The sequence below is a fragment of the Miniopterus natalensis genome, chromosome 16 (assembly GCF_054644295.1).
Source record: "Miniopterus natalensis isolate mMinNat1 chromosome 16, mMinNat1.hap1, whole genome shotgun sequence".
Taxonomy (NCBI): domain Eukaryota; kingdom Metazoa; phylum Chordata; class Mammalia; order Chiroptera; family Miniopteridae; genus Miniopterus; species Miniopterus natalensis.
In genome coordinates, this window is record NC_142096.1 from 42,068,619 (window position 1) to 42,084,839 (window position 16,221).

At 58.4% G+C, this 16,221-nt stretch overlaps 1 protein-coding gene across 2 annotated transcripts in view; it reads right to left on the reverse strand.

Annotated features, from left to right (window-relative positions):
* Positions 1 to 16,221, reverse strand: part of AGO2 (argonaute RISC catalytic component 2) — an 83,886-nt gene that overhangs the window by 13,975 nt on the left and 53,690 nt on the right. For both annotated transcript variants that reach the window (XM_087825526.1, XM_087825524.1), the window contains exons 6-16: positions 15,956 to 16,090; positions 15,186 to 15,273; positions 13,977 to 14,124; positions 13,173 to 13,292; positions 12,915 to 13,037; positions 11,508 to 11,641; positions 9,514 to 9,698; positions 8,086 to 8,245; positions 5,343 to 5,433; positions 4,122 to 4,316; positions 2,260 to 2,394 (exon numbers count right to left, since the gene is read on the reverse strand). In XM_087825526.1, the coding sequence (XP_087681652.1) occupies positions 2,260 to 2,394; positions 4,122 to 4,316; positions 5,343 to 5,433; positions 8,086 to 8,245; positions 9,514 to 9,698; positions 11,508 to 11,641; positions 12,915 to 13,037; positions 13,173 to 13,292; positions 13,977 to 14,124; positions 15,186 to 15,273; positions 15,956 to 16,090 (1,514 nt within the window). The remainder of the gene's footprint in view (positions 1 to 2,259; positions 2,395 to 4,121; positions 4,317 to 5,342; positions 5,434 to 8,085; positions 8,246 to 9,513; positions 9,699 to 11,507; positions 11,642 to 12,914; positions 13,038 to 13,172; positions 13,293 to 13,976; positions 14,125 to 15,185; positions 15,274 to 15,955; positions 16,091 to 16,221) is intronic.

The following is a 16,221-nucleotide window of genomic DNA, read 5'->3' on the forward strand; positions in this document are numbered from 1 at the left end:
CAGATGACGTTTGTGCTATCAGATACACCAGACGTGGGGTTTCTCCAGGGCAGATCTCTAGAGTAACAAAACTGGTTACCATTTTGTACTCCCATCAAACTCATGAGTCGTCTTCACCATAATCCATTCCCTCTGTGGGCAGGGCCATGCTGTGTGCTTCGTGGGTTAGCCTCCTTTTAACCTTCCGGCGTCCTCAGGAAAGTGGGCGAGAGTGGCAGGGACACTGGCAGCCCGCACACCACGGGGCCCGGCTGGAGCCAGACGGCACTGCTGACCTCAGCACAGCACCCACACTTGCACCATGCCAAGCTAACCTCACAACCCGTTTCCTCCCTTTTTCCGGTGTCTGAAATACTTTGTATAAGATTATTCTTCGAAGGCTGGGTAAAACCTGCCTCTAAAACGCTCTATACTAACTTCATAACGTAAGCTAAGCAGCTTCCCCCCTTTCTTACTCTCTGCACACTTCACGATGATCTGTTCTTGAGTTTGGCAAAGCTTGCCCGTAAAACTCTCTGGGCCCGATGCCTTTCAGCATGACGAGTGAGTTGTCCCTGCGACCTGCTTGTGGTAATTTATATAATCCTACAAGCAACTATATCCATTTCTTCTATTTTTTCCAATGTATTGGCATAAAGTTGGTAATATCTTATGATACTTTAGATAATACAATACTCCTGCAGTTATAGTTCCTTTTCTGCTCCTGGTATTGTTACAAATTTCCTCCTAGTTGAGTCTTGCTAGGCGTATCTATCTTCAAAGAAGCCTCTGTGAATTTGCTCTACTGCTTTTTCATCCCCCACTGCATTATTTTCTATCCTGGGAGGGAAGTGGCTGTAGAAACAAGCTGACTTTGAGCCCTCAAGACTCCTGGCAAAGGTTTGCGGGCTTAGGAGGGCAGGCGGGCGGGAGCCCAAGCACAGCAGCTCCTCAGCTCTCCGGGGCCCTTCAGGCTCAGCCGATGCACCGAAGCCTATGCTTATCTCCAAGCACTGCTTCAGCCACAGGACCTAAGGTCTGATACGAAATTCTCGTTTTTTTCAGTTCTGATTAGTTTGTAATTTTTATTTTCTTTACATGTTTAATGCATGTGCTACTTAGAAGTGAATTTAAAATTTCAAACCTTTTTTCTTCTTTTTTCAATTTTATTGATTTCAGAGAGAGGAAGGAAGAGGAAGAGAGAAACATCAATGAGAGAGTGTCACTGATCGACTGCCTCCTGCACGCCCCCCACGGGGGATCGAGCCCACAACCCCAGCATGTGCCCTGACCGGGAATTGAACTGTGACCTCCTGGTTCATAGGTTGACGCCCAACCACTGAGCAACACTGGCTGGGCTCAAGTTATCTTAGATCTGGCTTGTTTGGGCCACTCCTCCAATAGCCAGTGCTTGCCAATGTGCCTTTTTCCACGTAATGGTGAGTGTTAAAATGGAACTCTTGGATAGTGGATCTGTCATTTTCTCCTTGAAATTGTGTTTTTGCTTTACTTTTTCTTTCCTTGACATATTTTTAGATCATGGTGTTAGGGACATCCAAGCTCACAGCTGTTCTATCTTCTCAGCAGACCATCCCTGTGATAGGAACGGTCTGTACCGTGTCTTCCATTCAGACAACGAGCATGTCCTGTGTTGTCACCACTGTGGTGGCAGCAGGCTGTCGGGATGTGCCTGCCCTCGGCCCTGTGTGGACATTAACCCACCTGCAGTTTTAGATGGTGTGGATTTAAAGTATTAACCCTGTTGGGACCACAGAACACACTTTAACCTGAGGGCTCCCACCTTTCTTCAACTGGGAGAGCACCCAGCAGTTACACCCTGCTTCCCCTCACACTCATCTTCTCATCCTGGAGCCCCCGGGTCCATTCAGAGGAGCCCGGACGCCCGTCTGCCACCTGCTCTGCAGACCTCTGACCGAGCTCCCGGGAGCGCCTTCAGCCCGGCCCGCACCCTCCCCGAGACCCCAAGTTCACTCGGCTCTACCGCCCTCTTTACGACTGGCCGTCACTGGGGTTGCGAACTGGTTCTTTCTCACACCCACCGCCCTGGCAATTTATCAGATAAATGACATCTCCTGCCCGGTCCTGTCCCAGACTGTGGATTTACAGGTCCAACTTCTCAAACTGAGGACGGCCTTCTCTAACAAGGCCGGGGCTCCACAACCCCTCTGAGGACAGGGTCTCCCCAGAACCTGGGCAGAGCTGCCGCCGCGGGCGCTCCTCAGTGAGGTCAGGCGGGCCCCTGCCCGGCGGGGAACGCACCCGCTCGTTCTTGTCCGTGCAGAAGAGCCGCGTGTGGTGCCTCTTCTGCACCACGATGAAGGTGATGCCCGGCTGGTAGTCCTTCTCCAGCTTGATGCAGGCCTCGCGGATGGCCAGCAGCTCGTGGTGGAGGACCTGCGGGAAACAGGGCCCTTAGGACCGCGCTGTGCTCAGGCTCTGCTGCCGCCTTGGAATAAATCCCTTAAGAACATGTAGCACTTGACAAATATTTGTACCCAAGTTTTCTCGTTCCACTGGCTTGTTATTAGTTGTGTGCCGTTGCCTCTCTGAGCCTATTTCTTCATTTATATAACGGAGAGAATGATACCCCGATTTCTTGGTTTAAATGAGATAATGCATAAAAACACTCCACATGGTGTGGAGCGTCAGCGCTCACAAATGGGCCCCGCGGGAGGCACACCGGTTCAACAACGCGCTTCCTGTCTCCGAGGAGAAGGCCTAGCAGGAAGGATACTGGCTTAGGCGTCGGATGCAAGTTCAGGGCCTCACTCTGTTGCGTGGCTTTGGGAAAGCCATGTACCCTCTCTGATCCTGTTTTTCTCTTTTAACATGGGAACATCCTACCTTGTAAGCTTGCTGTGAAGACTAAAGTGTTGTGCAAAGCATGGGGCACACAAGCGCCCAGGAGTTAGGGTACAAGGACAGTAAGACACTGTCTCGTACCCACCAGCCATCGCCTGAGAAGGCGGGAGACATCCCACAGTGCGTGACGAAGACGGTGACAGGGAGCACACGCCCGAGGTCTCGGGGGCTATCCTGATTAAACACTGTTACGTCTCAAAATGAGTTGTTGGTCTGGGTTCAGACCCCAGCTGTGAGCTCCTGCAGGACGCTGAGCAGTCATGAGGGATAAAACCAGACGGACACTAACCCCCCCAGAAGCAATGACTGTGAAGGGAGAAAGGGCTGGGAGCTCAGAAGAGAACATTTCCAACTGGAGGGACCCCAGAAGGTTTTGTACAGGAGGTGGGTCTGGGGTCTGCCGGCACACGCTGGCCTCTGGACCCCACCGGGGGGAGCACGGGAGCTGCCAGCCGGCCAGGGAGCGTCTAGGATGGCCTCAGGATGAGCCGCTGCTTCTGCTCTGGACCAGGTGGGCAGTCACACGGAGCCTCGCCGCGTGCCGCCAGCCTGTTCGAGGCCGGGGGGGCTCTGAGCTCCACCAGGGCAGCCCTCGGGGGGGCCTCCCACCTGGGCGCACCGCCCGCAGCCTCAGGTCCACGCCCCACACCCTGCTTCTGCCTTCCTGCTAACACCTCCTGGCGACGTTGGGGACGTGGCGGGAGCAGAGGCAGTTACCTGGCCGGTGTGGGCCTCCTGAGGTCGGGTCAGAATGGACTCGTGCTGCCCACAGGGCACCCGGGCCTGGAGGTGCCACGGCTGCCCACTCCGCTCACCCGCCTCTGTGGTGCGCCCTGTGTCTGAGGCGCTCTGCCTTCCAGGCTGCTGGCCTTGTAGCCACCCCCCGATGCTACCCTCCCCCTAAATCCAAGCAGTGGCCGAGGGTCCTGCCGGCTGCTTTCGGAAGGGCTCCCAGCCGCCCTCCTGGCCCCGCCGTGTTTCTCACTGCACTGCGCTTGCTGCTCTCCCCGCAGTCACACGGCCGTGTGCTCACCCCGCAAAGCCGCCGCCCGCAGCTCTCCAGGCCCCAGGCCCAGCCACTGCTCCTCCTGCCTCCATCCTGCCTCAGCATCCCTGGCCCTGCGCCCAGCCTCCCCTGGTCCACCGTCCACCCCGGGACCATACGAGCACTGGGGCACAATGTAAACGGGACCATCCTCTTCTGTAGAGAACCGGAGGAGGTAACGGTCTGAGAAGAGAGAGAAGCCGAGGCGTCCCACCTGCTGGAACTGGCCCTCGGACACGCCATCGCGGTAGAAGATGATCCGAGTGGGCTTGAAGCGCGTGGACTTGTAGAACTGGATGAGCAGCTCGCGCACCATGGCGGCCAGGTCCTGGATGATCTCCTGGCGGTGCTGCTGAACCCGCACCGTGGCGCAGTAGCGGTTGGGGTGGGCGTCCATGCTGCCCACGACCTGTTGGGCATGAGGCATATGTGTCCAGAGCCCGAAAACCCTGAACTCAGGCAGGAGCTGTGTTTGCTGCTGTTTCTCTCGAGCAACACGCTCAGCCTTCCTGAGCTTCCTCTGAAGGAGGGGACACTAACATCGACCCCGTAGGGCTGAGATGATGCAGTTACGCATCAGCCCAGCGCCTGGCACGCTGCAGGCGCTCAGAGAAGGCCAACGTTGTTTCATTAGTTTGGAGGGAGTGAGGGGCTGGACGCACGAGCTGCCCTGGGCAGAAAAACCCCAACAAGTGGTTTCAGACAAATGACAAATACAAGGCGGCCCAGACTCTTCCACGTTTAGGTCGCATCATCCTGAGGATCGTCCTGATCCCCATGAACAAAAGGTCGCAGCTGCCCGGGCCCTGCCCTCCCAAGGACAGTGAGCCCCGGATGTGGAGGAAAGGCTGAGCTCAGCCCCCGAGGGGAGGGCAAGCGGCCGGATGCTCAGCACTGCGACCGTGGCCTGTGAAACGAGGCTGCCACACGGCCTCCCTGGCAGCACTCACAGTCAGGAGGGGGGGAAGGACTTGGTTCAAGCCAATACACACACTACAAAGATGCAGTTACTAAGCTACCTCTAGGGGACCGAAAAGGGTGGAACAAGAAAGAAGAACTTTAACTCTAGACTAATTATTTTATTCATATTTAGCTTTTTGTAACACAAAACAGAAGCTGTTTAAAAGGAGGTGCAGCATCTGCCAGGGGGCTGCAGAGCCCTCAGGTCTGACCTGAGCTGCAGCTGAGGCCTGGCAGGACCACAGCTCCTCGCAGGAGCCTTTTGCGGGGACAGACATGGTCTGGTTTGGGGTTTTTTGGGCACCACTCTTACTGCTTCTCAGGTGTATTTATCTACCTGTAGCGTCTCCCAAATACCTATTTTCCATGAGACTCTGACTGCAACTTGGTAAACCTCCCACTTTTCAGGAAGAAACTCTAGCTACAGGGCTGCAGTGGGACCACGTCCCCTCCCACAGGCAGCTCGGACACTCACGGCAGCAATGGAAGGCTTCTTCCCGTCCCCCGCGGGTGGGTGAGTGACATCGGCCCCCAGAAAGATGACGGGCTGCTGGAACACTGGTGGCCTGTGGAGGGAAGCAGAGCATTGGAGGCTAAGCTCAGGCAATGCCTGAACCTCCGGGTGTCGGCGCATCGTTCCTGTGTGGTCAGGGTCCTGGGTTCTGTTCTTAAATAGAGTTCTTCTCTTCTAATGATACACAGAAAACCTTACAGGTGAACACCACGGTCTGAGACCTGCTTCAGAATAACCCAGTGGGGACAGGGTGCAGGAAATGTGGGTGGAACCAGGTCAGGTGCTGCTGGCTGCTGAGGCTGAGCTAGGGAGGTGAGGGCTCCACCTTGGCACACGCTTGAACATTCCTAAAATAATTATTATAAAAACAAAAAAATCCCCAAGGTTTGTTACTTGAACTCGAAGCCACACCCCTCCAGGGTTCTCACTGATGCTTGGGGCAGGAGCCATCCTGGGCAGCAGCACCCCAGCCCTCTCCCCACCAGACGCAGTAGCACCACAGGTCCTGACACCAAAAATGACTCCGAACATTGCCACCTGTGCCCAGGGGCCAAACTGCCCCACTGAGAAGCGCTGCTCTGAGTTTCCCTGGTCTTTCAAATGCTGACTGCTCGCAGCAGCTATGGTCCCGCAGAGGCAGTGAGCACAGCGACTCAGTTCTCCAGCAGCGACAGGTCCCCGGCACGCCTGCTGCACCCTCTGAAGCTCCCTCTCTGTGCCTCACCTCTCTCTTCTGAAAGTGGAGACATCAGAACTCACGGCTGGGGGTGTCCTGAGGGCGGATGGAGCTCATGCATGTCACCCGCTCTCAGGCCTGGTCCAGTACACTCGCTGAGTTGGTGTCACGGCCATTACTGACTTCCTGGCACCAACAAGAGGCACAGTGTGTTTCCGGATCCAGGCAGGGGGTGGGTCAATGGGAAAGTCACCTCAGGGGGACTCCCACTGGCACATTCACATGCAGCCGCCAACCCCCCACTACACTCTTTTAGGCCCCCCCACCCGGGTTGAGGTGGAAACGGTACGTCTCGAGCGTGCACGCCATGTCAGTGTCCATGAAGGTGGGCGCGTTCTTCCCTTCAATCCCCAGCGTGGTTCTAACCACTCTGGCAACTCTGCGCCTCCAGGCGGACATAGTAAGGCTGCTTGCTACTCCCTTCCCAAGCATGGGACTTGCAGCCACTGGACACTCTCGGTTACTGTCCTTACCATCTGTACAGAGGATGGGCTGGGAGGGGACACCGCCCACACCACGCTCTCGTGAGCTTCAGGAACCCCTGGATGGCACCCGACTAGCTACTCTCTTTAAACCTTGAGCACCACCCTGTCCTCGCTCTACACCAATGATGATGATGTGAGTGGCAGTGAGACAAGCAGTGCAGGGCCTGGCACCCCCACCTCCCAACAACGATGCTGAGCTCGGCCCACCCACCCTGCACTGCGCCCCACACCCTGAGGCTCTCACCCGCTGCTCCCTCCTCCCAATTCTGGATCACTCCCAACAGCATCCACGGCAGTCGTGACTCACATCCTCAGGCAAAACCACACCTGCCCTTGGACTCCCTCATTTCCCTCCTCGCCTGGTGAGCACCGGTAAAGCTCCTGGAATTAGCTGAACCATGTACTGCCTCACCATGCTTAGGCCCCTCCCACCAGGCTGCCGGCTGCCATGGCAACCAGGCTCCTCTTTGCAAGATCACCAATGACCTGCATGTCTCCCGGCCGCTGGTCCAGCCTCAGGACAACAGCTCTTGGGGTCCAGGACCCACCCCGCCAGCCTCTTGCCTCTCTCCTCCCTTCTCAGGCTCCAATGACCTCTCCAACTCCTGACCTCTACGACCTTTAACCCCAGACTCCCACATCTTCCCTGTCTATACCCTTCTGAGGGTTCTCAACCAGCCTAGTGGCTTTAAATACCACCCCTATGCCAGGACCCCTAAACCTGCATTCCTGACACCAGACCTGTTTCCCGTTGTCCACCCGCCGTCTCCTCTCGGAGACTGAGACCAACAAGCTTCCTCACCCACAAATGCTGCCTTCTCTCTCCAGGGGCCCGCGACGCGGCCTTGGACTCATCCCTGACTCTCCTCTTTCTCTCACAGTCCAAACACAATCCGTCTCTGGGGGCCCCCCCGCCACCAGCACTCTCCTGGGAAAACCCGGGAACCTCTGGTCCCTGCTGTTTTTGGAGATGACCGTCCTTTGGGAACAAAGTCAGACGGATCAATCTTTACTCAGGAACCTCCAAGGGCCGCATCCTGCCCAAGGGCACCCTCCGCCCCTCAGCCCTGCGATACAGCACCTCCCAGCCTCCTAGCTCAGGACCTGGCCCTTACCCTCAGGAGCCTGTCACCGCTGATCACCTGTACAGTCACCTGCTGTGTCGATGGCTCCGCTCATCTGGGTCTCTCCACTAGGGGCTACAACTCTGGTCACTGCCGTGGCCCAAACTCTGGCACACAGCAGGCACTCAATAGACACAGCACCTGTCGCCCGAGGGAAGGGCAGGTTCAGCCTGCCACCTGTGCTGGATGGGTCTTCTTTTTGTCCCCTGAACTGAGCTGAAGGACCCCTTCTCACAGAGCCAGCACCCACGGCCAAGCCTGCCAGACTCTTTCCACTTGACCGCACTGCCTCCTACAGACTCAGCGGCCTCTCCAGGCGGCAGTGCAACTCAGGCAATCAGGCAGAGGGCCCGCCTCACCTTCCCTGGGGCAGCAGGATGTTGTTCACGCCTCCCAGCTTGACGTTGATCTTCAGGCAGAGGTTGGACAGCGTCTGCGGTGTGGTCCGCTGCACGTTCTTCATCTGCACGCACTGCGTGGCCATCCCCAGCACCGTGTCGCCCACACGCTTCACCTCGGCTGCAGAGCAGAGGGCGCTCACGCGACAGCTCTCCAGCTCGCACCCTCCCTCAGCTACTGCCCTGGCCCCCGCCGCAGCGCTGGCATTTCTGCCCACCCCACCTGTAGCCAAGCCTGGGAGATGGGGGCCTGGCGGGTGCAGGGAAGCCAGAGCCTCTGGGTTCAAGTTCAGGCTCTGACACTGCCTGCCTGCGCAAGCCTCACCCCCTCCGCCAGGGAGGCCGGGCTAGTGCAGCTCGTTCCACGTGCAGGAGGGACGGCCATTCCAGGGGCTGACCCAGGGTCCCAGGACGGCACAGGCTGAGCCCAGCTGGAACCCAGGGTCTGGCATTCCTGGGAGGAACACCACCTTCCTCCACAGTGTCTGGGACTATGAGCAAGTGTTCGAGGAGTTAAAAATAAGCACCCTGGAAGCCGGCGCACCCTTGGCCAATCCCACCCTGACATCAAAGAGCGAGCCAGGCCCATACCCTCTCCCCCTGGGCTTTCTCAAAGCAGCTGGGCTGCTGCTCCCCGGGCAGTCCCAGGTGACCCAGCTCCTGCGGGAAGAGTGACAGGATGGGACACAGGCGGTGTCCTCTTTCCTTCTTTATTTGGATCCGTAACCGGGAGGGGAAGCAGGGCACATATTCTGTGCTGCCTCCACAGGGGGCCCGCCGGCAGCAGCAGCCACACGTTCTGCCCCACCCGCCACAGGGCCTCGGTCCTAAAGCCTCCCTGACAGTGAGTCCACGCTTCCCACAGGCCGCAGGGGCTGGCGGGCCCTGCACTGTGGTCACTGTCTCCACACCTCTGCCCGCCCGAGAGCAGCCCAACGGAGGGCCGGGGACACCATCCCCCGGGCTTGGTAAGCTTGAGCTGAATGGATGTGCCATTGCCTTTCCGGTGCAAAGGGCTTCAATGAACCTCCAGAGAATTCTGAGGCAGGCACAGCGGTTACAAATGGACGCCCAGGCCACAGCAGGAGCTGATGACGGCTCCCAGTGGGCCCAGCGTGTGCCTTAAATGACTGTCCCCATCCAGCCAACGCCCGGGTCGGGAGGTGGACAAGACAGGAGCTGGCGTCCAGAAACTGTGGCCTCAGACAGGACTGGAGGGCGCCCTGAGCACTGGCTTGGGCACGAGCAGAAGCCACCTGTTGGCTTAGAGCACGGGTGAGTCAGAGGGAGTCCCTCCTCAGTGGGACAGAAACACAAAGGGCCCCGGCTGCCAGGGGCGTCCCCGGAGGCCCAACAGCTCCCCAGGCAGCTGCGTGGCTGCTGGCCTACCGTAAACAGGGGTCTTGCCCGGCAGGATGACCACGACCAGCTGGAGGCCCGTGTAGGTGTTCTTCAAGTGCCGGAACATGGGCTCCACGCTGTCAGCGCCCTGCGCGTACTTGCAGAAGCAGGGCTGGCCCTGGATTGGCATCCCCGCGTCCCTCGAGATCTTCCTGAGCTGCTCCGTGAAGGACCTGAGGGAGAAGGCTTGTCAGGCTGGGGCACTCACTCCAAGTGCCCGAAAATCCCGGCCAGCCCGAGGCCCCAAGGAAAGGGCACAGTTGTATCATTATTACTTTTCTTTAACCCTCACCTGAGGATATATTTTTTCCATTGCTTTTCAGAGAGAGAGAAACATCTATGTGAGAGACACATCAATTGGTTGCCTCTCGCACAAGCCCCGACCGGGGGCTGGGGATGGAGCCTACAACCGAGGTACGTGCCCTTGGCCAGAACTGGACCTGGGACGTGTCAGCCTGCTGGCCGGCGCTCTAACGACTGCACCAAACCAGCCAGGGCTGAGGGGCACAGCTGCAACAGACCCAAACCCAGCCCATGTTTAGTGAGGCTGGGGTCTGAGCTGACGTCCTGGACAAAGCTGTGTCCACGTGCTAACTCATGAAAAAACGGCACATATGCTCAACAGGTGAATGAAAAGTCACTTGTGGCTATTTTCCCACAATAAAACAGGAGACTCCAAACGGTGCCCAGGCTGCCTCGCCAGCTGTGACGCTCTGTGCGCAGTGACGAGATGCTGCCCACTCACAGGCCCGCCCGCCCCTTCCATCCGGACACACCCAGCCCACTCGGGCTGCGAACGCCAAGCGCTGTTCCAGAGACACCGTTACTCCCGTGTACGGCTGGGGGACGTGGATGACATAATCATGGAAAAACAGAACAGCTGAAGCTAGAGTAACACCAGCAGCTGCTGCCAACAGGCCCCGTGAAGTCATGGGCGGGCAGGGAAGGGGGTTGGGGACACATCAACGGACCCTATTTTAAGCTTAGGAGTAAAAATAATGTCGCCTTCCCCAGTGAGGGTAAGGACACCCCGATCCAGCTTAGCCGGTAAGTGCTCAGCCTCCCACACGTTAGTGCCGTGAAAGAAATAGACGTTCTGCATCTGCAGCTGTCTCCACACGAATTTACCTTGAGACCACCTAGCTCCAGGCAACAGCAGAATGAAGGGCCAAGGACAGAACACAGGCAGAGGCTGGGCCCAGATGCTGAGCCTCGGCTCGGTCTCCTGAGCCCTGTGCCGCCAGCGGGCCCTGGGGTGGGGGACCGACGGCAGCCTCCCACGGACAGCCTCCAGCCCTCGACGTCAGCTCGAGAGCCTTCTGGGAGCCACAGCCTTTCAGAACCACCCTCTGCCGGAATGTTTATTGGCTACACTTCTCGGGCTTTGTCTTTTCTCTCCTGTTTTCACCCAAGGGAGGCAGGAAGCACAAGCCATCGCGTCAACGCTGTGGTTTACGGCGCTGCTTCCAAAGGGTGTGCCGCCTGGGCAGGGCGTTCGTGGCTTCCTGGCGGGCCGATCCCTCGCCGGGGCTTCCAGCTCGGAGGACGCACTACCCAGACAGGCCACCAAAGCCTTCGCCCCTCTGGACCCCTTCTGATGCCTCCCCTTTCCCGGAAGCGAGACCCCGCCGGCCATCTCTTCCTCGCTCTGGCTTCGTTTTCTCCTCTCACTCACTCACAGAAATATGTGAAGTGTTTTTAAAAACAAGCTTAGTTCACTGAACCTAATTTTCTTTCACCTCTAGTTTTTACACTTATCAACCCCTCTCATCTAATCAGTGCTGCGCCCACTGGCTCGGACAATGGCTCCCAGCAGCAGCGCGGAGAAGCCCCCACTGCCCGGCCCGTCCTGTCCGGCTGCTGCTCAGCGACCGGAAAGGCTGCCAGCCCCCTTGGCGTCAAAACCGAGCGCAAGGACCGGCCCCCAGCTGGCCCCCATCCCTCCCATCCCAGCCAGGGGCCTGTCCCGCCGGCGGCCTTACTTGAGGTGGACCTCTGTGCACTGGCGCTGGGGGGCGAAGCAGGCGATGGCCCACACCTTGATCTCAATGCCCGTGTGAAACTGCTTGTTCCTCATGTCCCAGACGCCCTGGACAGGAGTGGCAATTGCTTTATTCTGCAAATGGCAAGACGTTCAGAGTGAGAAAACACGAGGAACACGGTCCTCTGACCTTGGGTTTGTCACTGTTTATGTAGCCGTTGGTCCCCCAACCAGATGGTGGCTCCCGAGGCTCAGCACTAAATCTTTGTGCCGCCCATCTCTGACTGCCCAGCACTGCAGATGGGCGTCCAGACGGCTGCAGGGTGGGTGAACTGATGGATGCAGGACAGAGGGAGAGATGGAGAGGGTGGGCGGCTGGGTGGGAGCCACCCCCCACCACTGACAAGGATGGGGACCCTATGCGAAAGGCATCACGTCACACACACGAAACCGCCTCCAAGATTTCTATGGGCTCTAAGAAAAGGTACTAAGTAAAGAAAAGTACGGTGCAGAAGTATATTCAACATACTGTCTGCATAAGAAGGGTGAAAAAATACAAGACTCATCCCTGGGTGAGTTCACAGAGCAGAGAGAGAACACCAACAGCTTCCTGGGAGCAACTGAGAGCTGAGGAGAAAATACTTTTTCCTACAATTCTTTTGTACTTTCTGAGCTTTAAAATATAAAACAAATGGAAAAAACACCTTCTATTTTAAAATATGAAAGGAAAAAGCCCTACAGACAAAACTACACCTTGCTGGTGGTCCTGAGGACTAACAGTCCTGAGCAACACTCCACCAGGTGAGCAGCCAGTGGAGGCTGCTTCCTCCCGCTCGCGGCGAGCCGGCCCGGCACCTCCGAAGCCGAGGCCGAGGCCCCAGGCCTGGTCCCCTCAGATGCTGTGCTCTGCCTCCCGAGGGAACAGCCAAGAGGAGAGGGGAGACCCCGCTCCTGCTCCCTGCAGGGCTCAGTGGTCAGCGGGCAAAACCGGAGAGACACCCAGGTTACTAACTGCTGTGCCGCTTGCCAAATCCACCAAACAAGGCGAGACGGCAGGAAGCAGCGGGGCCTCTGGAAAGGAGCTCGTCGTCGGCAGAGTACCCGCCACACAGGGATGGTGCCTGCAAACTCTTCATGGGTTAGTAACAGAAACCTTTCGAAAGATATTAATTCTGAAAAACTCACAAAGGGCCAAGGACACTCGGGCCTCTACTCTATGAAGCCCCCAAGCCGTCAGGAAACAGCTCCCCAGCAGGACGCGAGAGGAAACAGCTCCCCAGCAGGACGGCGGGGTGCACCTCTGGGGAGGGCTCCACCCGAGACAGGGCCACACACGGCTGCTCCCGGTCCCGTGTGCCGTCCCCGGCTCCGGGCACCCGCAGAGCACTCCCCGGCCCAGCCCACATACCCGGCCCCCGTAGAGGATGGAGGGAGGCTGCAGGACCCGCCCCGTCACGTCTGTCATCTCGTCTTTGACCATGATTCCAAATTCCCGGACATATGGATCCGTGTTAAAACTTGCACTCCTCATCTTGAAAGGGAGAAAGAACAGGCAGAGTCAGAGGTCTGTGCAAAGCCCTGGGGTCCCTACCCTGGGCACCCTGTACTGGCTGGCTTCCCAAGGGTATCCCCACCCCAGGTCTGACCCCAAGGAGGCGACACTCACCAGTTTGCTAATCTCCTCTTGCCGATCAGGTGCCGATCTGGCAGTCGCTCTGATCATGGTTGAGGTCTGATTGTCGGTCAGCTTTTTTATGCATCTCTGCCCTGCTACGATGTTACAGACCTAGGCAGAAGGCGCACAAACTCGGCGTGAGCCCCAGGGCCGGGGGTAGCACTGGCTCTGCCGGGGCCACGTCGGCTTCCCGCGCAAACGCCAGGTCTGAGGCCCGCGGGGAACAGCACACCTGTCACGCTGCCCAGTGGGCGGGCGGCTGACCGCGGCACCCCAGGTGAGCCCGCGTGACTCAGACCTGCGCCGGGAACCACACTGGTGGGAAAGCACAGCCGAGACCACCCGTGGGGACAGCTGTGTCCGGCGCCAGGTATGTGGCCTCTGTCCTCACAGGGGGAAACGCAGAGCTGCCTGTCAACGGAAGGCAGTCCACCTCTGCACCACGCGCGGGAAAACCACCGCAGCTCTCGCTGCTCGGGTGGTGGACAAGCTCTGCGAGCTTGAAACACTGAAAGGAAAGAGAACTCATGCCTGCTCCAGCGTAGGGCTCTTCCCAGGCAAGGGGCTTTCAAACAAGAAGTGAAAAAGTTTATTTTCTGAGCACTTTCTGCTCTGTGCCGGGGACCTGCTGGGCACAAAGCGCCTGCTGTCACTTTCAGGAGAAGCACCCACCCCTCTGATTCACAGGGAAACTGAGGCACGACCACGTCATTGACCTGCAGAGGCCCCGCAGCAGCAGGAGCAACGAACGTGGGCAGGAAGTGCCCCCCAGCCTGCGGGACGCGGGGGACTTGCCTCCAGGGGAAGGTAGGTGTGTTTCTGCTCCTGGCCGACCTGCAAGCACGGGAGGTGGGGGTAACGCAGAGCCAGCTTGTGCCTGTCCTTGAAGTACTGGGCCACCGTGCACTCCACCGTCTGCCCGCTCTCCTGCTGCAGCGGGAACCTAGGCGAGCAGAGAGGCGCCCGCGCCCGTGGGGACAGGCCCGGCGCCCCGCACAACCACCGCCCAGGGCTGCTGGAGCGGGTCTGCCCTCTCGGGAGGCGATGCATGGGGCAAAAGGTCAAAGCCCCTCCCGGGGCCAAAAACACACACACACACCTTCTGGGTCACTGGGAATATTCCAGAGTCCCCAACCTTTCATTTTCTCTCTGCAGCTGGGGAATAAAAAAATGCCTGCAGGCCTACAACAGGCAGTGGACATGGGAAATTCAGGGCAAATGACCAGTCCAGAAAGAAAGACCTGAGGGTTTCCAGCTGACCTCGGAACAGGACTGACCCTGAAGTCGTTCACGACCCATGTGCTCCAAGTGCCAGCCTGGGGGATCTGAAGCCTCCCAGGTCTGCCGGGGCACCCATGGCCACCTGTGTGAGTGGGCAGAGGCAGGAGAGGCCGGTGTGCAGGGACGGGAGAACAGGGGTGAGGGGCCCCCGTGTCAGGACGAGTGTCCCCAGTGCCCGTGACAGACCAGGCACATTCCATGGGATGACCATGAGATGAACAAGCATGTGCTCACTGGGCCAGGGGACCCTAAGGTGGAGCTTGGGGCCACAGTTACCTGTTCTCCCCGAACGAACGAGTACAGCCTAGGACAGGGCCCCATCCTGAGGCCAGGCTACTTACTACATGGCTTTGGACGCTGACTGGTAAGTGAAGTCAGGGCAGAGACACAGCGTAAGACAGGTGGGGGCCATGCCCTTGAATGGGGGTGGGGACATGCCTGCTGACCCCCCCTCGCTCCAAGCCCTGCTCAGCACTGAGGACTCAGAACAAACAGGTCCTTCTAACACTGTAGGAGGAAAGCTGGCTAGGAGCCCCCTTCCACCCAGGTGGGACCCCAGGTTTCATTTCACTAGGTGACCTGGAATCCACTGAGCTAAAGGTGTAGCTTTGAAATTTTAAAACTAGATTGATGTAATTTTTTTCCAGAAGAGTCACTGTTCCCAAGCTGGGGCCTCTGACTGACGGAGGGTCAGGGGGACACAAGCTGGGAGGAGGCAGTTACGTTTGGTGGCTGGCAGGCCGCCGGGTCACGTTGCAGACACGGTACTTCCTCTTCATCTGCCCACAGTGTGTGATCTCCACCTTCAGACCTAGCGACACAGAGCAGCGCCTCAGGGTCAGGACTGGCCCGGCCGGAGCGCAAGCCCCACGTCCTGACCACTGGTTTCTACGGGAACCGCTGCCAGGCCCACATCAGGCATTCTGGAGCAGCAGGGAAGGGTGACGCAGGGCTGGACCAGGCTCACCCACAGGGTGCCTTCTCCCCTAGCAAGGGCCAAGGTTGTTCTTGAAGAGACGGGGACGTGGGGACTCAGCCTGGAGGCCAGAGTCGGCCACCACGGCTTCCTGTGGCTCCTTCAGTTATTTTTAGCAACAGTGCTGCCTGTGGCCTTTCGAGCACCCTCAGAACGGCACAGGTGCAGAGGCCTGAGCCAGGGCACTGAGCCCTGGCCGCCAGCACAGGGGGTGCTGACGATGCCGGAGCTTCGAGGGTGAGGCGCAGGAACCAGGGCGCCCGCCCGGCAGCACTGACCGCAGCCGAGGCCCACGGCCACGCGCTGCTCTCCGGTCCTGACGCTGGAGGCGGACGTCAGTGGGCCACGACCGCTCCTTTCCCCACCGAGGGTCACTCATTCATTAGGACAGGGCATTGCTATTCCCGGCCTGTGAAGTGGGTTCAATCCCCTCCACACCAGTCCGCCCGACGCCCACAGGAGTGAGCGAGCTCGCGCTGGGCAGGGAGGCAGGCCGCGGGCATGGGCAGGCACCTACCTTTGATTTCTTTGGTAAACTTGACCCTTTGGGAATCTGTCAGAGGTTTTTGTTGTTCTTCAATACTTTTAAAATCCAAAACTTCACAAACAAACTCGATTACTGGCTGTGCCTTATAAAACGCAGTTGCTGAGACTGGAGGTGGGAAGAGACAAGGCAGGAGTGTGACACGGGCTGGCCTGCCACGGGCCGGGTGAGGGCACCTGCACTCTGTCCTCACTGTCAGCCAAGTCCGCCTTCCAGCTCTGGAGGCGGGACAGAGACGG